The sequence below is a fragment of the Conger conger genome, chromosome 18 (assembly GCF_963514075.1).
Source record: "Conger conger chromosome 18, fConCon1.1, whole genome shotgun sequence".
NCBI classification, from domain to species: Eukaryota; Metazoa; Chordata; class Actinopteri; order Anguilliformes; family Congridae; genus Conger; species Conger conger.
The window spans coordinates 24514756-24540795 of record NC_083777.1 but is presented as its reverse complement, the minus strand read 5'-3'; the positions used below and the strand labels follow the sequence as shown (position 1 = coordinate 24540795).

The following is a 26040-nucleotide window of genomic DNA, read 5'->3' as shown; positions in this document are numbered from 1 at the left end:
CCCCAAAAAAAGAAATAGGCTAGATTAAGATTCTGTGGAAAGTTCTGTTTAAATAGATGGGGACAGAATATATTTTCGCACAATGAACACGCTTATAGCATTAATAGCGCGTATTAATTGGCTTACCCTTTAACCTAATGTACACTGTTATTATTTTCTGTTTCTCCTTTACATTTTTATTTTTAAATAATGTGTGTAGGATATACATATGAATCAATTATTATTCTGCCGTCAAAATGAGCCATATCGAAATAGGCCTATTTGACAATATTCAGAGAATGGCGCCAAGTCTAAATGGCTGTAATAATAGGCTATTACACATATTTGTAAAAAAAATAAAAATAAAGTTACACACACACACACACACACACACACACACACACACATATATATATATATATATATATATATATATATATATATATATATATAACTTTATTTTATTTTATTTTTTTACAAATATATATATATATCAAAACTAAATCGATTCTTTACATTATTAAATTAAATATGAAGACCAGTCCGTTTTTCGCCTTGACTGAACAAAGCCCATATTCTGCAATGCTTTAGATGTAAGATCCGGTAATGTTTTCACACTAGTCTATTACATTTCATTACCTTCTGTATTTGGCACGCATTCAGGCATTACCATTAACATGTAGGCATAAATATATCACCATTAATATGAAAAAGGCCTAATTCTCGTCGCTAAATATTTTCGAAAATTAAACTTTGCAGAAACTTGATAACTTTTCTCAACTAGAACAGTGGCGGACAATTTACATGGATGATTCTAAGCTCATCTCTGCCCGCTATTCGACCCAGGAGTGAACTATGACAGACAAAATGTATTAAAAGCGAATGCGATGAGACGAAAGCGTGAGCAAAAATAAATAAATAAAAGGCACACATTTCCTTAAATAACAAAACATATGCATTTCTATCAATATAAATAACCAAGTTACAATTGCACACACGCGGCGTTTATATTTGCGTAATGAAAAATCCACCCCTGGTGAAATCGACGCTTGTCAACACTTGCATCGCTACAATAGTGTTTGTGACATCAACGCAGGACTCCAATATAGTTATGAGCCAGATAGGATTGTCCATTATCCCCATACACGGTTTAAAACAAAGGTCAAAAGTTCAACGTATACCCTAAGTGATTAAGGTCACAAACTCAGGATTAAATTTTTAAGAGAGCGAAAACAGGGAATGCTTTCATCCTATAAGTCAGGTGCACATGGAAATACACATTTCATATCGACATTACAGCCTACCAGGATTAAGATCAATTATTCAAGACGGGGTGATCCCCGAATGAAACTAATGGGATGTATATATATTAACCCCATTTTGAGAAAACCTAAATAACTAAAATAACGTGTGTAGCTGCGCATAGCCCTATATAAAACAAACATTCATTCATAATTTTGCTGCCTCTCAAATCATAGTGTTTTGCACATTTATTTCCAAAATGCCACCCCTCTCCCTCCCCCTCTCTCATTTAATACTTTCACACATTACATTTAACATACACGACATCATTTCCAACGTAACTGTTTAAATATATATATATATTTTTATATCTGTTTAATACAAATAAGTAGTATTTGTATTAAACTAATGTAAGTAGGCTATACAATGAACAAATACGCCACGTAGACAATGTACTTCTCTAAAACAGACATATCATTAGCTGTTTCTGTTCGCATGCCACCAACAATGGATGTGTATATAAGCTGGTAAAATACTATAGCTATAAGAATACATGCCAGGTAACAGCAATGGGATAAAAAGATGAATTAAACTATAACAATTACATTGGTAGACTGACTAAGACAACGAAACAATAAAATACAATTATAAAAGTACAATTAGAATTTTATCCGTCAGGTAAAAATTCTAATTGTACTTTTGTCCCCTGTGGTCTTTTTCTGCGATAGCCTATAATGTCGCTGAAGCCAAGCATCCCGTTGGCGCTCTGGACTTCTAGCGATCAGCCAGCTACCTCAGTGGAGGTTGGAGGACGGAAGGGCTGGTAAATCATATCCAAAGCAGGTGCACAGTCATGCAGGCCAAGATAACATTTCAAATCCAGCCGTGAATTTAGCCTGTGGACAGTTCACGAAAGCGTTATAGCAATGCTATTGCAGTTGCAGCTACCACTGCATTCTGAAGGATCAAACACATCATTGATAAGGGCGTTTAGTTTAATTATCACAAGCAAAGGTCTTAAATGAACAATAGTTGCAAAACGAAACAACGCGCTGATTTAAAATAACCAATGGCCAATGGTATAAATATTGTAGACTATAGTTGAATTATGTAAGTTGGCTATTAGGCGGTACTATTGTTGTTGAGCTCATAACGAAAATGTAGCCCTCGTCAGAACGCATTACCAGATTTGTCTGCATTACAAAGCTATGTTCCTTTGTTATTGTTCTTACAAGCAGGAATTGCTGCATGACTATGTAAACAATGCCACAAAAGGGCATTTGTCTGTTTACAGTTTAGTAGCTATTACACTGTTTTGTCAATGACTTAAACACTGTTTTTTTCATATCCACATTTATCAGCTGGTGCATGACACGCAGAGCTGACAGTACACTGTACCGTCAACAAATGTAGTGTAATACTACTTGCTTCAATACGATTCAGCCCCATAATGTTTGGCCTATCCTTAGTAAAAATCGTATAATCTGAAAATCGATACGGATAAATGTAGCCTCCCTCTTTGAATAAAGCAGAGTACTCGTGAATAAAGTGGCTTTTATGGTAGTAAAAACAGGCTACGTGCAACTCTTCAAACAAGTGTAGAAGCAGACTATCATGAAGGATAGCTATAGACACAAAACATAGGACGGACTGGCTCAAATAAAATATTGCTAGAAGCTAGTAATAATAATAATAATAATAATAATAATAATAATAATAATAATAATAATAACAAATAGAATAATACATTATATAATGATTTAATTGATTAATTCATGTGATTAGGGATATAAAAATTATTGATATCCAATTATTGATATGCCTTTAAACCTGTTGAGCTCATAGCCTATAAGTAAGTCTGCAGCATACAAGGAAAACTCTTAGCTTCCCATTATAGAACAAGCCTGTATCTTCGGAAAGCGCTTATCTGGAAACCCACAGGAACTGAGAAAGGGACAGCAAAATGCTATAAGAATACATTTGTGCAAATCATAAACGACTAAAAAGCAGCGATGCTGTTTGTCGTGACAGATAAAACATTTTAAATGCAACAACATCGACGGAGACTACAATTTTAGACAGAATTTGCATTTGCCCTTAATACTTTTTAAGTTTCTGTACCTAGAAACTTTGCGGTAGCTTATAGCCTACGCCGATTTCAGTTCAAATTTACAAGAATTTCAATTACGCGAAATTATTTTAAATATAATTCCACTATATTGAAAAACACGGACACAATACACAATGTGAACAACTTATCACATCAGAATCTCCACGCTGATTAACCTATTCATAAAAAGACAAAGTAGCACATAAATAAGATTAAGATGAATTAATATGAATTAAGATATAGCCTACTTTATTGAACCCCGTGAGGTAATTTGTCGCCTGCATTTGACCCATCCTAGTTACTAGAGTAGTGCATGGACAGCCACAGTGCAGCGCCCGCGACTCCAGTTCTGAGGCCAGTGCCTTGGTCAAGGGTAACTGCAGGAGCACACCTACCCATGTCTTTGAAGTAGACTAATACATCCATGTTTAACATCTGGAGTTCTGAAATGTGCCCCATTCTTTCATTAATGTGTGTAAGGCAATATTCGATGCGTTAAAGACGGACTGCAGTCAGACTCATAACTATACTTTAAATGTTAAATCAGCGTTTGACCGAAGTGACACGTGGTGTTAGTGTACAGAAAAGCCAAATTGACAACATTAGGCCTACTTATTTTCATTATTCGAAGATAAAGGGTTTAATTGAATTCGTTCCCAACACCAGGGTCGCCTACACAGATGCCATGTTCAGATTGTTTTCTTAAGAAACAAATATCCTAGGCTAAATAAACATAAAAATAGATATATTGCCACCCTTGACCTTGTGCCAATGATACTACTACCGCTAATATTTCTTATTATTTTGTACGTATTTAGACCATTTTAAGGCTTATTAGAATTGGTGAGGCAATACTATGGGTACAAGGACGCGCCCGAATGGACCGAGTTGAACTAGCATATATAAAGTTCGGACTCCCTGAGGTATTTTTCAAGCTACATGTGGTGCATACATTTTAATTAATATGTAGGTTATCTAATATCTAATATTCTGAAAAGTTTTAAATGAAATGTCTGATAAGATTATTTAATTTATTAATCTAGGCTATAGCCAGCCCACAGGACGATTTCATCGTTATGGCAGCCTACATAGCCTAAATGTTTTTTACTGTGTTCTAATCACAGAGGGTCATTTATTTTAATTCTTTGGTACTTTGGTAAATATTATTTAAAATGACTGTTGCGTTTAAATCGTATTGATAACAGTAACATAATCGTATTGTCAGAGTTAGTACATAACCGATAGCCTACTTAGTGAAAAGTTAGTGAAAACAAATAATCTGACTAGCGGTGTCATTACATGAAAATGACACAATACTAAACCACGCATATAAGAACAGTTATTATTTGTATCTGTTTGAGGAAGAAAAATACACTGCTACCAAATATACAGTAAAATGTCCAGGATTAATTCAACTCTTAACATAGTAGCTATAGGCCATATGAGTCCAATAGGGACCATATGTACGAAGAGTTGATCTTACTGAACATTTGCTGTGTAGCCTTAACCTAGGCTACAGAGGAGTGGCAGCCAAACTAATTAAAAAAATGTCTCTGGTCAGATTTATGAACATAGGCCTAGTTGCATGAAGTAGCCTAGGCCTATTGTAAAATTGACTAAGGACAACACATTTGAAGTGACAGAATTTTTTTTAAATTCGCTCGTGAATCGTGAAAACTAGTTTAAGCAGTTCGCGAAAGTTTTTTTTCTTTTCTTTTTTGGAACAACAATTACGTTCAATATAGCTACGGAGGCTGATTTTACAAGCAATCGTACGTATAGAAAATGAAACCCATATTATAAACCACAATGACTTCAGTGATCCAGATCAGTGATTTAATCTGCATTTAAATTTGCAGGTATAAATGAAATGGTATAAATGCTTCACAAAATAGACTGAAATTTTCTGAGCGTAAAACACTGCTCGCCTATATATTTTGTAGTCTTAAGGCTTGCATGTGTTAAGAGTGGCGAATTAATTACAAAGTAGTGGATTGAACAGCAGTAGGCTAGCAACGAGCTCACTGGTAACATCACGTGGGTTCTGCGATCTTGTGCCTCAAGGTATTAGATTAGTGTCAATGAGTGTTAAAATCCGCTGTGCGCTGCAGGATATAAATCTCGTGTCTTAGCCAATATCCGGCATAACAAACATTTTAGGCTCGCAAAATATTTCCACATTTTCATTACAAATTTATGGGACGTTTGTACCGGGCAAACGTCCCATAAATTAGTGTCCCATACACGAGCACTAATCCGACCAGTTCCTTCCCTACCAGTCAGATGTCTTTGAGTAGGTTACTATCATCAGAAACTGCAGAAACACGCACCAAGTGTTACGATAAACCGAGGGTGGACAAATTGGCCCCTGGTTTCGGACTGACAACACAGAGATACGTTCAACAGTATTCTCGCGATGTTTCATTATTTGGGAACGTTGCTAAGCAACCACCACAAGCAGGAACAAGTGGGGTCGAAAACCACTGGCGAAAATATCCGCTTTGGTTTTGTGTACTTTAACAATATTGCAAGCAACAAACGAAGCATGTCGTACAATGGCTACTTTCGTACCAACAGTAAAATTTACAAGCAAGACCGAGAATTCTACGACTTAAAAAACAGAGCTGTTGAATATTACAGGGCTAATGGAGTTCCCCAGAAGATGGAAGTTGTATTGAATGAAATGTTTTTCGAGAAGCCAGATGACGTGTATGGTTATTTGGTATGGAAACGGCTCCTTTAATTTATGAAGTAATACATCTGTATTCTGTTGCGCATTAGATAACGTGTTGCTACTGATAATTGTAAAGTCGGTTACTAACATTTTAAACACTGAATTGTTGCTGCAAGTTTTTCTTTAATGATTCCTAAAAGTATTTGTAGGCTAATGCTGTAGCAGCCTTATTTATGCCACCTTAAAATATACCAGGACGTTCAGCTACTTTCTTGTAACATATTTACATCAGTCCTCATTTTATTCATATCCACCAGGAATAGTTAAAAGTAAAATTAACATTTACAAGACATTACAGCATGTGGTTGCCAGATGGAGGGTGTGCTAATCTGCCTGTGCATGTCTTTTCTTTTCAGGCAAACTACTTTTCAAGATTGTCAAGGCCTCCTGTAATAAACAGAGTGTTTGGTAAAGAAGTATATGACGGAAAAGGTCAACTGACAGTTCAGGCAGAAGTATTTTGCACTGTTAGAAATGAGGAAAAGGTAACACTCCAGCAGTTGTGTCTTAATTGTGCAGTCGGTTGTATATGCAATACTTTTAAGCATTCACTCTCAAAAAGGATGTGTTAACATCCAACACTTTGTGTTATGACTTTCGTGTTACTTTCAACACATGCTGTGTCAAAGTTACAACTTTTGTGTAAAAAATATATACAATTTATGGGTTACGAAGGGAGGCATGAAACAAAATGTGTTGTCCTTAATTATACATGGAGGTGTGTTATAAATTACATGTTATATTGGTTGTTTTTTTTTGACAAAGTTTGGTTTTATTTTGGCATTTGTTCATTCTTATTTGCCATTAGATCATATTACATGCATGCATGTTCATAAGGCAAAAAAAGCAGCTGGATGATCCCCAAGCCTTTTGGGATAATGTTCTATGGACAGATCAGTCAAAAGTGGAACCTTTTGGATGGCACGGCCTGCAAGGCTCCCTTTATGTCTGGTGTAAAGCAAATACTGCATTTCCCAGTAAGAACATCTTACCAACATTCAAACTTGGTGGTAACTTGCCATTACTGAAGGAACCATGAATTCTGCTCTTTACCAGAAAATTCCCAAGGAGAATGTCCGGTCATCTGCACGTGAGCTGATGCTGAAGTGTAATTGGGTTATTCAGCAAGACAATGATCCAAAACACAATAGTATGACCACATCTGAATGGCTGAAAATAAACAAATACAAATTTAAGTTTTGGATTGGCCTAGTCAAAGTCTTGACTTAAAGCCAACAGAGATGCCATGGCAGGACCGCAAATGAGCGGTTCATGCTCAAAACCTACCAATTTGAATTAAAGTACCACAAAGGAGAATGGGCTAAAATTCCCCCACAACAATGTGAAAGACTGATATCAAATAGGAAGCTTTTGGTTGCAGTTATTGCTGCTAAAGGCAGTGCAACCAGTTATTATGTTTACGGGGGCAATTACTTTTTCACATGGGTGATACATAATGTCATTCTGACACGGAAGCAAAATAATATAAATAGACAAAATAATGTAGCAGCAGCTGGCTAGGTAGCTAGCGTCACATTTGGATCTGGTATGACAAGCAGGCAAGTACAGGACAGTCAGTAGCATTTTTCAATTATCTAAAAAGCAACCAACTGCTCGAGCCTCGTGCCAAGCTGTAACACAGGTCATTGGCGCTATGCCTGGCTTGTTGCCCATAATCACATTCCTGCCAATGCTTATTCTGTACAGGAGCCTGGTGAAGTGATGCTCAATTGGCCGTAGTGCTGCTCCGTCAGATAGGTTTTCAGTCACCAGGGTACACCCCCGTTCCATTGCATAACCGTGACTCCCACCTCTGATGGACCGGGCGCTGGAAGTGTGGCTGAAGAAACTGCATATGAAGTGTACTCCATTGCCGTGACCGTGGCACAGGCCAGCTGGTGGACTGTGGAGAGAAAAGAAGCTGCAGTTTGCAGAATGCATTTTTGCAGGAGCGTGTGCGTGCTCGTCTGCACTGGACATAACAGGGGACGCTGCATGTACATGTACGATTGCCCTGGCCGTCGAGCAACAGTCTACTACTACGTGCACGCTACGTTTCCTGTACACTTCCATATTCTATAGGAATCGGTATTGCTTTTGATAATGCTCATGTCTGCGCGAAATGTATATAATACAAAAGGAGAGGTTAGAGATAGGACACTCCACTGACCCTTAGGCCTTGCCATTGCTGTTCATGCTACACTCGGGGGAAATCGGAAGTGACATTATGAATGGAGGACACCACCGAAGAGAAGGACACCCGACCGCGTCAGAACACCTCGCGTGTTTCGGTGTTGGCGGGGTGCGCGTCCGTAGGGTGTCAGGCCAGCGCTAAGCCGCGCCGCGGAGCCCGAGAAGAGCGCAGGCCCGGCGTGGAAGCGTTTAGAGCCATGCTCTCGCATTACTCCCACGCCCAGCCGGCCGCGGCGGCGCGGCGGCTGACGGTAACCCGCCCTGACGGGCAGCAGGGAGGCTCGCGGGGAGCGCGTAGAGAGTGGATATTAACTCAGCCACTCCGCCCTTCCAACCACGCCGCGGGCTTCAGGTCAGCGAGAGGTGACCGTGTCACCGCTGCCTGGCTCTGTGAGCGTCATGGTCAGGGAGGGAGCTCCGAGTGCCAGCGTGAAGCTTTATCTCACTTGCTTCATCTCGCCACACTGCAATGAGTTGGTTTCTTTCACAAATTTGGGCCAAATGCAGCCTGTAGCCTCGTGGCTAAGGTGCGTTACTGGGACCCGGTTGGTGGTTCGAGCCCTGGTGTAGCCACGATACGATCCACACAGCTGTTGGGCCCTTGAGCAAGGCCCTTAGCCTCGCATTGCTCCAGGGGCGATTGTAGGTAACTGTAAGTCGCCTGGATAAAAGCACCAGCTAAATAACACTGTGTGAGATGGTCCCTGTAATGCTCTTGAGGGACCATTTCAGTACGCATTGGATGAGCCCCATGGTCTGGCTTCAGACCTGGACTACGCCACTGAGGTGGACGTCACCTGCTTCAGAGAAATGCACATGCTTGTCTGAGCTCTCCAAAATCAAAAGCAGAGGTTTCAGCAATGACTGCTGATGATGAATATGATCGGCTGTTCCAAAATGGAGAGAAAAGGCCAAAAAAGCGTGAGGAGACATGATGACTGATATTGAAAGCATTTATTAATGTAACTATGTATCTGGCTGATTAGTACCTTGCCGTTGTATTCGGTCCATTGCTTTTTATCTGTCCTGGGGCACCTGGGGTGTGAACAGTGCAATATAAGTGACTGGATTTATCGATCTGTTTGTGTGCTGTTACCTTTTCTCTTTGATTTGCCCGCCTCGGTTTAGACTGCAGGATGGGCTGTGATATCCAGCCACACTGAGCCCCGAGGCGGCGCTGGCCAGAACCCAGGCTCTGCGAATGGAAACGACAGGAGGAAGGAGGCCGTGATGACTGCAGTCCGCTGGATCAATGACTCACTCTGCCCAATGCTGAAGGGCTTTGAGCCCGGTGACCAAACTGGAGTGGATAAACTCCTCAGGTACATGCATATACACTGAACACATTGCATCGGCACACTGTCGTTTGTAAACAAACTCTGTTAGTAGCACGGTGTCAGTGGGTAACTATTTACACAAATACCTTCAGATCGATGTCGTTTATGTCATTTAGGCTCAGTACTTGTATCGTGTAGCTCTGTGAGGGCATCATTGATGGATTCGCACAGAGATACACACATTCAAACACATACACATACACAAACATGCAGCGTGTTTGCACACACTTTGCTGAATCATCTACATCCCCTCCCATTGGCTTCCTGGCATTATCTGATTAGAGTCTCTGGGTGAGAGGAGATCTCATTGGTGGGATGAAAGTCATCAAACTTTAATCCTGCCTGTTTCTCATGCGCTAATGTGAAACTGGCAGCTCTGAAGCCCATATTAACAGCATTCCAGTGAATAACAGTAAATGCATCGGCACATTAATCTTGTTCAGTGCAGGTTCAAGAACAGGTCAAATGCAAATGTATTTGCATTTACATGCAGCCGAATTTAAGGGATTCATATACTTTGAGTGTTTTTGCATTGTTCACATTATTTTTTAACATAAGTCTGTTATAGTCTCATGTATTTTGCAAATTTTCCACTGAAACACATATTTAATAATAGATGTCTTAGGACAAATTTTCCATGATTCCCCATCCTTACACATGAAAAAATGACATCATGAATGTTTTTGCATATTATTATTTTTGTGATTTTTCTCCTGAAACACATTTTATCATCATTGACATCTGCAAACTCATTTTTTAACCTTAGTCCCTACATGTTTTCCATGTATTCAGACACTATTCCCCACGTGGCCCAGCATTATCTGCCTTCCCTTTCACCCCCAGCGATTGCCTGAGCTTCATACATGTACAGCCACATCTGGAGCCTATATATTGTTGCCATTTTTACCGCATTTGGGTGCTGACCTACATGCTCAGGGAAACCGGAGGGTCACATACTCACACGTGCTGAAGCGCAGCCAGGCTGAATTAGCCGCGTTGAGCTTATCGCCGGGCGAGTGGAGACACAGAGCTCCACACTACGCTCCTGCTGACTGTCAGGCCCCGTCAGATCATTTTTAGGCAGGGGCATGACACATCACTTTCCCTTTTTAAAAACAAAAATCACATTAAAAGGCATCATATGCAGGATTTTTTTTAAACCTTGCTGAGGTCCTGTGTTTACAAGCAAAGACATCTCCTCCTGCATCCTCAACACTCACTTCTGCTTTTATATTTCAAATCCGGGTAACTGTTTTCATCTTGCAATGGCACTCGCCAATGACAATGAGGACTGTTGTTTTGTTGTTTGGCTTCGCTGTACCTCTGCTTCTTCCCCTCAGTAGCTAGCTACAAACACTGCACAGCTGAAGCCTGTTCCTACCCCACAGGCTCTGTAGCTGTAGCTTAGCGGTTAAGGTAAATGACTGGGACACCCAAGGTCGGTGGTTCTAATCCTGGTGTAGCCACAATAAGATCCGCACAGCCCTTGAGCAAGGCCCTTAACCCTGCATTGCTCCAGGGGAGGATCGTCTCCTGCTTAGTCTAATCAACTGTATGTCGCTCTGGATAAGAGCGTCTGCCAAATGCCGCTAATGTAATGCAATGTAGCTGCACCCTACCCTCCACACACAGGAAAGAACACCATGCCCAGAAACATCCCCAACACATTTTAGAATAACATGTGCGCAAAGGGGTGCAAATTTGGCAATGGTGCACAACGATAGCGATTGCCACCGTGTCATAGATATGCTTTAGCGTGGTTATTGACGAATATTTTAAAGGTAAAAATCCTGCATAGTATGCCTTGAAGTGATGATATGCACTGCTCCCATTATAAGCACAGCCAGCCACTGCCTGGTCCTTTTATGGGAAAACTAGAGTTGATCTGGTGAGTGGTTTTCTTGGAAAGCATATTGTGTCTATTTTCGGGGGGAGACCCTCAAACCGTGTTTTATGTGCGGATAAAGATTCTCCCTCACAGCCTTTGCCAACATTATTCCACTGCTACCGTTCCAAAGGACTGCCTCTTTGCATTGTGTATTGGTAGCTATGCTTAGTCTGGGCTCTGTGCTTTGAGCATTCTTCTCCTCGTCAGCAGCGGATTCATATTTGTAGTGCATATGAGAGTATGTTAAATAGTAATTGTAACATTTAACCTTCTGTAATTCACTATAATGTTCTAATGCATATAATAATGTTAAATAATGCATAATGCATACATTTCGTTCAATGATCATTTGGATAATTAACACATTTTCTGAACAGAAAGAAATGGATTGAATACTAACCATAGATGGGGTAGTATGATAATAAATGTTGACATCATAGTGAGGGGGAATTCAGGGCTAATTCCATGGCAGTGCCAACAGTGGCCTGGGCTTCTGTGGGGCAACATATAATCGGCAGGTGTTGCAGATAATGTGCGCCTTGTGGAGTGTAAAGCCTTGTTTCACGGTGATGGAGGGAGAGCGAAAAGGAGGCTGGAGAAATGTTGATGTACCGTCCCCGATGTGAGATGACAAAAAGGACAAAATCTGAAAGAAACACAAAGTGTCGCATTTAACATTGGGGTTTCTGCTCTCCAAGCTGATTTGCTGTCATCACAGTGCCTATTACCCTAGTATCAGGACAGGCATCTCTCACTTCTCCTGTTCTTTGATAACCCTGTCTGAAAGGAGATACTTGTAACAAGCTATTTTCCAAACACAGTGTTTGGAACAAGTAATGGAAAACTGGCTGCGGTAGACCCCGTTCAGGTTACGTTAGCCATGGGCACGGTCCTGTGTGAGTACTCAACATGTTCTGCTTTCATTGACCCCCGTTCTCCATGTGCTGTATTTGAGTCAATTAGACTTGAATGAGGTGAGTCTACATTGAATTATTGAAAACCCCGTATGTGTCTTATGTAAGGTTGTTACGTGGGGCTATCCGTCAAGGCTCACAAGATGAGCATTTATTAGGAACTAGTCTTCTCGCTCCTATCCTTTAGGAGTTTACATTAGCAGTGTCAAATTTCAAAATTAATTTTTATCCCTGATTTTTTGTGATTCGGTCATAAAATCTGCATGGGTGTCCCCACAACAAATCCCTGCACAGGATGTGAAAATAGAAAATAGGTTGGGACAGTGGACCATAGTTTTTGGAGGTAAGGGGCTGGTGTGGTTGTGTTGCAGTGATTTCTACTTGGCACACTTCCTGGAGGACCAGGAGCGACAGGCGAGAGAGAAAGACAACCAGCAGTCCAGCGAGCCGGTGCCCGAGCCAGCCACGCCGCCCAAGAGTGCTGTAAAAGATAAAAAGGGTGGGGAAAACGGTCAAACTGTAAAATGTACACTTGGCTTGTCCTGTGATGCAAGGCTCCCTTATGCTCTCAAAAAACTGTGAAAGGGCTCAATCACGTATGTATATGTAATGTATATTTCAAATACACACGATTCCTAGTGTAAATAAGACAGCTTCGGAGTTGCTGTAAGGTGTATTTCTTCACTTTGAATGAGGTAGGCTACTGACTCCTATAGTCTTTATGCTAAGCTAACACGTTATGCTAACATGCATGTGACATTGAGCCAGTGAATGCACAAAAATGAAAATGAAATCGAACAGCTCATCTAAGTCTGGGTAAGTCGGAAAAAAAGGTATATTTCCCGAAATATTGGTGTTTTCCTTTAATTTGCTTATGTTTATTTGGAATTCAACCCTGGCACCACGGCACGGATAGGGGCATGGCTCAAACAAAACAAGTGGCACAGCTTAATTAAATTAATTAATTATTTAAAAACAATATGACTCATGTTATCTACAAAATGCAGGCAAGACACTCAGTCTCAAAGAAAACTCAAAGAAAGTGCTTTAGGGTTTATTACATCGGAAATAGTTAATGTATTTGTTCATGGCTAACTAATTATATGTTTATCCTATGGTTTTCTAATGTACAAATATTCATGAAATACATTAATTAATGAAAAAATAATTTCATGCTTCATGTGTTTGTACATCAATTAAATCAGGTCAACTGTATTAGTTAATACCAATTGATTAAGTGTGACCAGCGTTTTAAACAGTAAAGGTAGCTGTTTAAAGTTCAAAGCCTTTGCTAGGTAATATGTTGAATTATATGTATTTCAGGATGTCAAGTCACTTGTACCGGCTCCTGAAAGGTCTATTAACATATGGGTTTCAAAAGAACAGTGCCCATGGTACTGCAGGTTTTAAGTACAAAAAGTTTGACTTATTAAAAAAAAAAAACTGTAATAAAACCTTTCATGTACTCATAAGGTCCTAGAAAACTTGTCCTTGGACTACACAACAGAGGCACTGTAACTGAGCACTGGTTCAAAGGCCTAAAAAACACCTAATAATTGCAAAAGGAGCCAAACCAAGACTCAGGATTTAGTCATCTGAAATACATCATTTCTACAGCATTGAAATAAAATCTATCACGTTAAGCAGTGTTGAATGATATTGGTTAACTCTTTTTCTTTAATTAAATTTAATGCACTTGATAAAATATGAAAATCCATGGATACTGCTCAGCCCAAACTCTATTGTGAGTGTACATTGACGAACAAATTCCCAGCATTAAGTCTTTTGGAGTATTTTCCCCTGCAGTTTCAGCTCAATAGTCTACTCTTTAATAAAAAGGTGCCTGCACTCAGCATTGGCATAATATTATGTAAAATTCACTGGTGTGGTTTCCTTTATAATGTCCAAATAGCCTTCTGTGACACATTGACAGGCGACTGCTCCGGGCGAAAGGGCCATTGTGGGCCATTGTCAGGCTCAGAACAGAATTTCCAGAACTCAAGAACACACAATCACGCACCGATAAGAAAAGTACAGAAGATAAGGTAGCAACATAAAGGGTCTATAACAATAGGGCGGTTCACAAGGAGCACCTTACCTAGCGTCGGCGGCTCTTCGCGGACACAGTGGGCCTGGCTGTATCGCCGGCACAACAGAGGCAATCATCCTCAGCCTTGCGTTGCGGGAGGCGAGGATGCTGCCCTCTGGTTGTGAAGGCCATCCAGGCCCCGGGAGACAGGAGTCTGACAGCGGGAACAGCTTGGGATCAGCGCTCGGAAGTAAACTTTTGTGTACAGACCGTTGTGCGGTGTGAATGGATCAAACGCAGGTTGATCCCGGGTTCAATATCCCGTGTGTGTCCCGGGATTTCTACGAGAATGGGGTACTGTGACAGTATTAGCTGTATTAATTGTATAAATACATTTTCATAATTACGCTGCTGATATGATTTCTGAATAGGTCTGTTAGCTCCCGGATTCAGCAATATCTTTCTGATGATTGTGAAGAGCAGCAGCGGCCTGCGGAAGAGGCCAGCAACATTGCTACACAGGAAAATGTTCAGTTTTAAATCAACTCATACAGAGTATATCTGGTCTCCACTGGACATGTGTAGAGTTGAATTAACACTGGACATTTTATCGAGTACTTTCCTCTTGAGGTTTCACGGGAGTACGGACTTGATTGAAAGGAACTCACTTGTAAACGTGTTCCTCTTTACAGGGAAGAAAAACAGCACAGAGAAACCGATTCCCCCAGCAGAGCCTCCGGTACCCGTGTTACCAGGCAGCGTGGCTGTCGGGACAGTGTCCCTGGCGGTGGCCAAGGCTGGGGCAGAGATAGGAGGAGTCCCCCTGTACCACCACATCACCACTCTCAAACGCCCACAGGTCGGTTCCCTCTCAGCACAGCACAGAGCAGATACATACAGCACCCAACATAGTGCAACAGGTCTTAACAGCTGCATACCGATGTACCATATGCAGATCATGACAACTTGGGGGTGGAGGGGGGGAGGGGGGTCTTAGATTTTCCATTATCCAAGTGCATCAACAGATGCAGACTAAAATACGTATTTGTTGATGTAAAGTTTGTTGAAATGTTCCAACTGTTTGAATAGTATTTGTTGCAGTACTACATCTCGCTGGTAAAAGAAAAAGACTGAATAGGGTCTTGGGTCAGTGTGGCCTGTATGTGCTAGCAGTGTGGAATCCAACAGAAGCACTGCCACACTATTATTCCGCGAGAAAGTGGAGACTGAGAAGGCCATGACAAATGTCAGCGTCAAGCTTCTCAAACCACTTGTGTGAACACTTGTGCTCTGCAGACAGGGGCATTGTCAAATACAATATGCCGGTGCTTTAGCATGGGGTGAAGATGACTTACCATTAAATAATGGCAGACTTTGACCTTGCCTTTTAAGTTTGAGTGCACCTACAGAACTACCAAACCCATTCACCATGGGAACACTGATGCATGTCCGTCTTTGTTCACTCGCAAAATAAACTCATAATACTTTGGTAAATTGTTCAAAAAATAGACATATTAAACAAAATTACTGTTTTGGCACTTGATGTATGGTGTCATAAGATGTTCTTTACGGACCTACTCCAATCATCCACAATTAAATAATTAATTTATCAATGAAATAATCCATTTTTAATTTATCAATGAAATTATCTATTTTGGACTGGCTGGCACAAGCCAGTCACAATCAAAATCACACCAGCTAGTGAGAACGAAACTAATACTCAACTGAAGTATACACAAATTTTTACCCCGATTTCGCTGATTAAATGGAAAGTACCTGTATTTGTATTCAGGATGGTGATGTATTGCTCAGGTTTTCTTTGCTACTTTTTTATGGCCCTTCTCAAAGACAAAATGACACCCTGTGGAAGTCTGATGTGTGACGGTTGTTTTCTTTCACCAGTTTTCAGGAGAGATTCACATGCCATTGCCCATGGTAACCGTGCTGAGCTGTGGCAGGCTGTCCCCTGGAAAGCTTAATCTGATGGAGGAGGTCATGGTCCTCCCGAAAGCTGGACAAACCATCAAACAAGTACAGTCCCTTCTATCAAACGAGTACAGCCGCTTTTATCAAACATGTACAATCGCTTCTATCAAACGAGTACAGTCCCTTCTATCAAACGAGTACAGCCGCTTTTATCAAACATGTACGATCGCTTCTATCAAACGAGTACAGACGCTTTTATCAAACGAGTACAGTGGCTTTTATCAAACAAGTACAGTGGCTTTTATCAAACAAGTACAGTGGCGTTTATCAAACGAGTACAGACGCTTTTATCAAACAAGTACAGACGCTTTTATCAAACAAGTACAGTGGCTTTTATCAAACAAGTACAGTGGCTTTTATCAAACAAGTACAGTGGCTTTTATCAAACAAGTACAGTGGCTTTTATTACATTACATTACATCAATGGCATTTGGCAGACGCTCTTCTCCAGAGTGACATACAGTTGATTAGACTAAGCAGGAGACAATCCTCCCCTGGAGCAATGCAGGGTTAAGGGCCTTGCTCAAGGGCCCAATGGCTGTGCAGACCTTACTGTGGCTACACTGGGGATCGAACCACCGACCTTGCAGATCCCAGTCATTTACCTTAACCACTACGCTACAGGCCATCCTACGAGTAGTTGCTTTTATCAAACGAGTACAGCCGCTTTTATCAAAAGATTACAGCCGTTTTATCAAACAAATGCAGTTGCTTATATCAAACGAGTTCCTTTGTTTTTCATCAAACGAGTACATTCATTTTTATCAAACGAGTAAAGTCATTTTTATCAAACGAGTACAGCCGTTTTATCAAACAAATACAGTTGCTTATATCAAACGAGTTCCTTTGTTTTTCATCAAACGAGTACATTCATTTTTATCAAACGAGTAAAGTCATTTTTATCAAACGAGTACAGCCGTTTTATCAAACAAATGCAGTTGCTTATATCAAACGAGTTCCTTTGTTTTTCATCAAACGAGTACATTCATTTTTATCAAACGAGTAAAGTCATTTTTATCAAACGAGTACAGCCTCTTTTATCAAACGAGTACAGTCATGATTTCCAGTGCAGGATGTTGCAAATAGATTTCGTCCTTTTCAGCACAGGGTTTTAATCTTTTATTCAAGCTCATCCTTTTTATGATACCATTTCACATGTTCAGGACTTTCTTTAAAGTCATCCTTGAGAATGCCTACACTTATTTGCGGTTTCCAAACAATGAAGAACATATCCTCCACTGTGTTAGTCCTTGCTGCAGAGCCTTATAATATAAACCTCTAAAGAGCACTTTGAAACATTTATATAATCTGATGCACCATCTGCCACACAGTTCCTTGCCACGGTCCTTGAGCTTCAAAGGGAAATAACAGGGATAATGAATGCAGCCTCAAAGACAGGGGTAAGAAATATTCTCAAGAATATCCCGACACACACATCATTCTCATGCACCGTCTCTTGGCCACTGTTACAAAAACACAGTGTTAAGTCAATTCAGTACTGTAGGTTACCTTTTATGGTAGCATTATTCCTGGTAATAACCAATGCTCTGTTATTTTTCTGAAGAAAATAAGAGCCCTGCTGTGGGTTATGATGAATGAGTTATAAAAGTAAATGTAGTTGATATATTTAATGATGAATCCCTTTTTTATGTTTATGGGCCTGCAACTTTAAAATAACAATGGTGGGAGCTGTAGGATTGTGGGAACATTTCATGCTTTGTTATAACACATTCATGACAATGACATACTGTAGGGGCTTCATAATGCTTCATGACATAGCATGTCAGAAGCAGTCATTCGTGTTCATGTGACATATTCACACTTGTCATGACAGTAGTATGATTTGTATTAGTTTTCTGGCACATATTCAGGTTGACAAAAGTCATGGCAAGTGTCACAAAACAAGTGTCACATTGTCAAATTACCACAAAAACATTGAGACACGAGACTATTACTTTGCAACTGGATATGATGATAAATAGTGACACAATCATTGTGCCATTCACAAATGCTTCAATGGACAAAAACACATTATGATCTTACTAACTGAAAATCATGATGGAAATGTAAAAAATACACTCTGGCAAAAAGCAGTAGTGTTAAACTCCAATCCTGGAAGGCCACAGTGTCTGCTGGTTTTTATGGTTTCCTTTCAATCAGCAGCCAATTAAGGCCTTGAACAAGGTGCATGGACTCTAGCCAATGAAAGACTTTGAAATTCATTTTGTGCTGAAAAATCAGCGGACACTGTGACACCTCTGAGCTAAAGTGATTGAAAATATTGAAAACATTTTTTTGTTCCATTTTTGATGCGTTGGAATACATCACCAATCTTTATTAAGTGTTTATGGCATGGTCATGAAAACATAATAATCAGTGTGAAATAACACGTTATCATGCAGCTAGCTAAAGCACCCTTACCCAGTACAGTGGTAAAGGCCGCAGACTAGAACAGAGTCCTCACTGTGCTGGGCTCAACAGAACCCGCATTTAACCGCGTCTGAGCAAACACCGGAATCTGACTGAGATTGAATTAAAAGTATGTGAGTATAATCGGGCCCGGTATAGAAAGGAAGATGTGAGAATACATTTTTTTTTACGGGTATAGTTCAGCGGTGGGCTGATCTGCTGTAAAAGACCTGTGGGTGAATGGCAGGGTGCCAATGGCAAATTGCTCCCCTTTGAAGAACACAAAGGAATTATGATTTTTCCCATTCCATATTGTGACAGAGTGAGTCGGTGACAGACTGCTTCTCTGAGCGCTGGATGTCAGTGTTAGACAAAGAGTCAATGACATCATCATTAGCGAATACTTTATGTGTAATATAAGTTAATGCTGTAATAGAGGGGTTTAGAGGGGAACAGAAATTTCTAAGAGCCGTTGGCATGTATTCCTCACACCATTGGGATGGATTTTCAGCTATTCTGTACCGTGAATGCCAGGTTTAACTAGCTTTTGGATTTTTTATCACCCTTTAACATTAACGTGGCACAGCATTGTGTCGTGATCTGTAACCCTGGAGGAATGTATGTTTCTGACAAATGATAATATGAAGCCATTTGCTTGGAAAGCCGTCTTCCCACTGTATAAAAAGTTGAGGATGACCTCTGCCACCTACAGTACAAAACCTTTTTTATCGTGAACATGCATTTTACGACGGCGTTTCTTTTTGCTATCATCGTTTGACACGGCTTCAGTATGGCTGCCGGAGATGAGGGACAGTCACCGTTATTACTGATCATAATGACAGAAATAAAATACAAATAAAAGAAGCCTTTGCACAAGTTGTGAAACGGGTCATAAAAAGCGTGGCTTTCTGCTCTCTCTTTCAGCCTGCGTTGAATGCAGTGTCCGATTCTGGAGCTTTAGTGATTGGATACGACCGCCCTGAACAGCCTTTAGATCTAATCTCTGAGGCTTCCCACAATCTGGGTTTTGTGCTTGGTGACGTGATGTCTTTGGCAATAAACTGTGCCGGCCATGAGCTAATGGACTATGTAAGTGATGAGAGGAAAAATTATTTTGTTTGATGCTGTGTGTTGAAATGTTTTTATTTTTATTTTGAATGTTGATATTGACTGAGAGTGATGATGACATCTGATTGAAACAAAGAAAAGACATCTTTCGCATACATTCCATTTATATGTATATAACATGAGGAGATTATTGTCCTTGTATTTTAACAATTTTTACAACACAAAAACACACAAAAGGTAATTTTCTGTACCTCAGATGTTATGCTTGTTTTGTCCATCTCATTGTTAAAAATGAAATCTCCAAGACAAAAAAAAAGCATTTAAAAATGCTAATTTGCAGTTTTAATAAGGTTCTCTGGTTATTCTTCCATTTTACCCAGGATTAAGATTTTTACAGTCTACCAGGTTGCAGTATTTTGGCAACTCAAGTTTAACCACGGATTTGTCTTTTGAAGTATTTTGAGTTGTTAAACACATTCATGCTTTCTACAGTCACATAATGCTGTCTTTCCTTTTTTTAATCACAGCAAAAAGGAAAATATGACGCAATCACAGGATCCCCCAAATCTCCCAATGAACTAGTGGAACTCTATGAGTCTCTGACAAGCAAATACCCAGCAGTAATTGCCCTCATTGACCCTTTCAGAAAAGAGGTAAGCCAGAAACCGTGGCCTCTTACTGTGAAGCCTTGACCATCAGGCATGTGAGCTCTTGTCACTTTCTTTGGTGATTTTGAAGAGTAACAACATAATCTATAATGTTGTTATTTCACTGAAGTTTTTATCATAAGTGACTGACTGCATCCCCCTGGAGCAATGCAGGGTTAATGGCTTTGCTCAATGGCTCAACAGCTGTTTGGGGCCATACTGGGGACTGAACAGCCAACCTAGCGGGTCCCAGTCATCCACCTTAGCCACTAGGCTACAGGCTGCATATGCACCTTCCCCACTCATAAAGGGAGATGATCCAAACCAACAATGGCTAAAATGAAAACTTCATTGTGGCTTGGTGAAATTCTCTCTAGGATCAGGAGCAGTGGGAAAGACTCAGCAGTGTCCTTGGAAACACATACTTGCTGTCTGAGGCTGTGTCCAAAACCAGTGGTTCCCACACCCTACCCGGGACCAGAGGCTTCATTTTACAGCAGACCAATGAGGTCACGGTCACAGACCTGATCCACCTCACCCGACAACTGGAGGGTAAGTTAGGCCTCAGTGTGCTGTCAACTGTGCAAAATGTATCTGATGATTCCTTTAGAAACTGTGTCCGATCCTATCAAGTGTTTACTTGTGCCAGTGACTTATACTGATGCTTAAAGTATACTTCCAGTGCTTGCATGTATGAGTCTGGAAGGTACAAACAAAAGGAAAACTGATTCAGAGCATCCAAACAAACAACCACCCACCCAAACACACCTTAGCTGCCTTGCAGATTTATTTATCATGGGCATTATTATCATGCGAGATATTTCTGATGAGATCAGATATAAGATAATTCGACTGCATAAGCAAGGTGAGGGTCAAAGGAAAATAAGTGAAAAGATTACTGGTAGACCATCGGAAATATCACAAAGGCAGTACTTAACCCTCCTATTATATTAAGATTTATTAACCGATTTTATGTTTGGGGTCAAATTCAGCCCGACATAAATAAAAGAAATATTGTAATAAAATTATTTTTACACGTAGCGTGTAACCTTCTTATTGTCTCCCAAATTACTAGCTTTTTATAAAAAAATATGAAGAATCTATGAGAAATGTCTCATTTGGAGCCAAAGGAACAGTAAGTGAAAGTTTGGCACCTGTATGGGAAAGTGCCACCAGAATCATTCATAAAGAATCTTGGAAAAAATCAATTAAATGGTTGTATATTTTCTTACATTTCATACAGTTACAGAAGGTCAAAATAACACTGCACAACACATTTGTATGCCAAGTTGGTACAGGTTGTAAAGCATTATATGTATTGCATGTTTATTATTTAATCTCACCATATTAGAAACATTTTAAAATCATACAATCGTATCAATATAAAAAAGGGTTTAAAAAATCAAGCTCCACTCTTGCTTCATATCTGGAGAAATCCACAGATGTTTCTGTCAATCTTTCCACTGTGATAATCTTTCTACATGTGTAGCTGTCAAAAAGCCACTACTGTGAAAGGGAAATAAACAAAAGAGAAGAAAATTTGCACTAGCACACCAAAACTGGACACCTGAGAGATTTTATGGACAGATGGGTCTTTCAGAGATTTTTGGACGTAAGAGAAGGCAGTATCTACCCCTGACGAACAATGAAAGACTCTCGGAAACCATGTTGACAACCATCAGTCAAGCATCATGAATACTGATGAATACAAACAAACCATAACATATCATGCAATACCTCCGGACAATGTTTGACTGGGAGAAAATGCATTCAACAGTAAGATAATGACCCCAAGCACACTGCTAAGAAGACCAAGCTGCTGGTGTTCTCAGAACAATGGACTGGCCTCCCCAGAGTCCAGACCTCCACATCACTGGATTGCTTGGGATTACTGGGATTGAGAGAAGCAGAAAACGCAGAGGCAACCAACTTCAAAGCCTGAACTTTCGAGGTTTTTACAAGAAGCATGGAAACATAGCCTTGCAGGTCTCTTCTAAAACTCAAACCAAGTCTCCCAAACAAAATGGAAGCTGTAATAAAGGCAAAGTGTCGACACACTAAATACTGAAAGATTTGATATTGCAGATACAGAAGTTGAGACACTGAAAAATAAATAACTTGCCCTTAATGGTGGTTTCCACTGGTAAGTAAATAAAAGAAAGGTTGTGCACAGGTCTAATGAAAGACCAGACAATAGAATCCCTAAGCAGACAAAGATGCATAATCCCATAAGAACATTACAGAACACATTATTTGTTGAAGGTTAATGTCAAATCACTCAATGGAAATAATTCACTGTTGAATATGTATGTTTTTACATTATTAGGTTGTGTTTGACATTACTATTTAAATTAAATATTTAAAAACATTATTATTATCAGTGCCTTTAAAATAATGAAACATATTGACCGATTTTAGGTTTTTAACTGGATTTTTTTTCCTGTATATTCTCACTTCAGGTGCAGTAACTGTAGTTGGCACAACTAATGGGGAACCATGCGATGACTCTCTCTCTGATTTGGTGAGACATGGTCCTAACTACACTACGTTACATCACATTTCATTTAGCAGATGCTTTTATCCAAAGTGACGTACAAAACAGTGCATATAAAGATCATAGAAGAAACAACCGAACACGTCAGATAAGGTACAGTTCATATATGGTTGGTTGTAAGGCCATGAACATACATCTAGTACACAAGGTAGATAGGCCAAGTCTGTAACTACCACATACCAAGACAACTACAACTTGAGGAACTACAGTACCAAGACAAATACAAATTCAAAAGCCCTAGATTAAGGTATAAAATACAAGGTCTGGAATACAAGGGGCGACACTACGCTTCATATTAAGCCCTTTCTGCTCTTCTTAGCACAGTTGTGCTCTTAGTTCAGTCAGGTAGAGAAATGCTAAAATCTGGAAGCACGTACATTTTGTAAAGTGGAGTGCAGTCTGCAAAATATTAAACTGTTGGACAGGTCCTCGGTCATAAACCTCACAGCTGATTACAAACGCTTACTGGACCGTCCTACACCAGGCTGGAGGTTCAAATAAACAAATTGTACAAAAGCTTGAACATTTTCAGCACTGAAAACTCTGGACCCCTTCACCCACTCCATTGGATTAGTGTCCAAACTGCATGTCTCTTCAAATTAGGCCATTTCACTCCCCTTAAAATGGCTTACCTAAGGCTACCAGGATATTACTAGGATTGCTTAGCCCCAACAACCTCCACTTAATTGTGCCTATTGTCATCCTCTGCTATGTGACAAAATATGTGTGGTCGGAAAATGCGATCCACAGAGAAAGCGTACCTGTTCTTTAATTTGTACCAGCCAAATGGCTTCATTTAGGGTGTTTATTTTCACTTGTACCTAATGCTGCAAATTGCAGTTGCACACAGCCCCAATTCCTTTCTTCGGTTTGTTGGAATGACACGGCCTGGTGCATTGTGGTCACATGTTGGGCTTTCTGTGGCAGTAAACCCTGGCATTGTGTGCCTCTCCCTGCAGGCTGTAGGACTGGGTGTTACACTCGTCAAACTGGGAGGTCTGTATCATGGAGAGCGGCTGACTAAATACAACCGTCTGATTTCTATAGAGGAAGAATTGGCCCAGCAGGGAAGACTGGGTATGGCTTTTTCTCTCTCTGTCTTTTCAGCTCCACAGAAAGGAGGCAGACAAAGCCGGGGGGGAGGAGGGACAGAAATTGCGGGGCTGGTGAGAATGCATCTCGCTCGCTCAGTGAAAGAAACCGTGTGTCAGGAATCAGAGGGAAGGAACAGGGCAAAATGTACCTTGGCTCTCTTAATTGGGCACCTAATTACACATAGAAAAGGACAAGGACATGGCACAGTGGCGGAGAAGCGAGTTCATCTTTATATAAAATAAAGGATTAACTTATGCACCAAATGCATGTAAGGAGGCTTCTTGCATACCACACCGGTCTAGTAACGCCGTGGAATACGCGGGTGTTTGTACGGCTCTCGCAGAAAACCTAAAAAATCCTGAAGGAAATACTCAGGGGGGGGGGGGGGGGGAGAAACTAATGAAACGCTCAGAGCCCGTTCATCTGTACACCGCGCAGGCGATGTGTGTGAGCGCGTCTCTTCTGCTCTAAGAATCCACCTTCTCACTCGCAGGTTCAGGAAACGCACGATTTCCGCTTTCCGCCGGAGAACAAGAGGAGGCTTCGTCGACCGCGCATTCGTGAAAGAACGACAGTCACCACAAATCACCTTATTTTATTACAATTTATCTATTAATTACAGGTCATTTCAGAACATGTGTTTTTCAGTGTTTGATGTAATCCGCTGTTAAATTATTGTGTTTTTATCACACAGTTTTCACTTTTAAGTGCAAACATATCATGAAAGCTACATACTGTAAAAAACAGTAAAATATTGAAACAAATTGCGCAAAATATACAAAAAAGAATAATTTAAAAAAATGAATACAACTATTGCCTCACAACTGAGTTCAAATCAAACAGAACTCAACTCAACATACAAATATACAATATAATACTGAACATATTTAAATGTGTAATTGTACATTGGACATGTTTTTATATGTTTTGACTGGCTGAATGCATTTAAACCATGTGTGTGCATACAAACACACACACACACACACTCTCACACACAAACACACACTGTAGTGATTAAAGGAGTGCTTCTTTTTCATGCTGTAAACCATAGAACCAATACATCAAAGTTAATTCATTGAACTTAATTATTCAATTTTTAATTGCCACTGCAAATTTCCATGTATGTGTGGATATCTGCATTAAACTTTGTAGGGACATACTTCAAATGAATCTATTCAATTTAGATTTGAGGAAAATCTCACTAAAAAGCCTGCATAGATGCTGGTTAAACATCACCATATACCGTTTCTCAGAACTGTCCATTTATTTCTCTGAAAATTTCTTGTCTTTTTTATTTTTTTATTTTTACCGTGGATGGAGCAATCTTTGTGTTCTGACCTTCAGGCTTCACTGACGGTCCCATTAGCACCAACGCTCGCAGAGGCAGGCGTGAGAGTCTCCCTAAAACACAAGAAAGAACCTCAGAAACGTGACCAAGAGGAAGGTTTCCTACGCTCGCTGAAACGTGGGGGTTTCACTTAGTGAGGGAGGAGTGATAAAGTTGCTCACAGTGTTTACATCCACAATGATCATTCCAGTCATTAAACAAGTCACCACAGCTCTTACACTGTATAAGCCAGCAATGAACTACAGTACATGTGTGTAATGAAATTAAATCATTTTAACCATTTCATTTGCATGTGTTCAAGTTGCCAGGAGCACTCATTTAGTACTGGTTGGCAAAAAATACATAACATATTTGTAAAATGAATCATTAATATACAACAGGATAAAACTTTCCATAGTTAATAAGTACTTGTCCTAGTCTGGAGTAATAAACTGCTTTCATCTCATGAGGTTAACTGTGTTTTTTCAGTTGCTATGGCTGCTACCCCGATAACAATAGACATGTACA

The 26040-nt window shown here is 40.1% G+C and overlaps 2 protein-coding genes across 5 annotated transcripts in view; one reads left to right on the top strand and one right to left on the bottom strand.

Annotated features, from left to right (window-relative positions):
• The first annotated feature begins 5876 nt into the window (after positions 1 to 5876).
• Positions 5877 to 25978, top strand: eno4 (enolase 4). Of its 3 annotated transcripts, XM_061228730.1 has the most exons (13): positions 5877 to 6053; positions 6422 to 6550; positions 9387 to 9580; positions 12769 to 12896; positions 15119 to 15285; positions 16329 to 16457; positions 17744 to 17812; positions 19746 to 19910; positions 20417 to 20542; positions 20914 to 21088; positions 22996 to 23057; positions 24050 to 24167; positions 24679 to 25978. In XM_061228730.1, the coding sequence occupies exons 1-13, from the start codon at positions 5877 to 5879 to the stop codon at positions 24747 to 24749; spliced, it is 1710 nt and encodes a 569-aa protein (XP_061084714.1). In that variant the 3' UTR covers positions 24750 to 25978. The 3 variants fall into 3 exon arrangements, with proteins under 3 accessions (XP_061084714.1, XP_061084712.1, XP_061084713.1); XM_061228728.1 differs by lacking the exon at positions 24679 to 25978 and having other exon boundaries at positions 24050 to 24499; XM_061228729.1 differs by lacking the exons at positions 17744 to 17812; positions 24679 to 25978 and having other exon boundaries at positions 24050 to 24499.
• shtn1 (shootin 1) overlaps positions 24766 to 26040 on the bottom strand; it is a 38398-nt gene continuing 37123 nt past the window's right edge. For both annotated transcript variants that reach the window (XM_061228733.1, XM_061228732.1), the window contains exon 17: positions 24766 to 25586. In XM_061228733.1, coding sequence (XP_061084717.1) covers positions 25526 to 25586 — 61 coding nt within the window. In that variant the 3' untranslated portion in view covers positions 24766 to 25525. The remainder of the gene's footprint in view (positions 25587 to 26040) is intronic.

Bases quoted from the DNA above. Each gene is read 5' to 3' on its own strand.
- eno4 (XM_061228728.1), top strand. From the start codon at position 5,877: ATGTCGTACAATGGCTACTTTCGTACCAACAGTAAAATTTACAAGCAA. The intron at 16,458-17,743 runs GTACAGTCCCTT...TCTGCCACACAG, and splicing joins CTGGACAAACCATCAAACAA to TTCCTTGCCACGGTCCTTGA. The intron at 23,058-24,049 runs GTGAGACATGGT...CTCTCCCTGCAG, and splicing joins ATGACTCTCTCTCTGATTTG to GCTGTAGGACTGGGTGTTAC.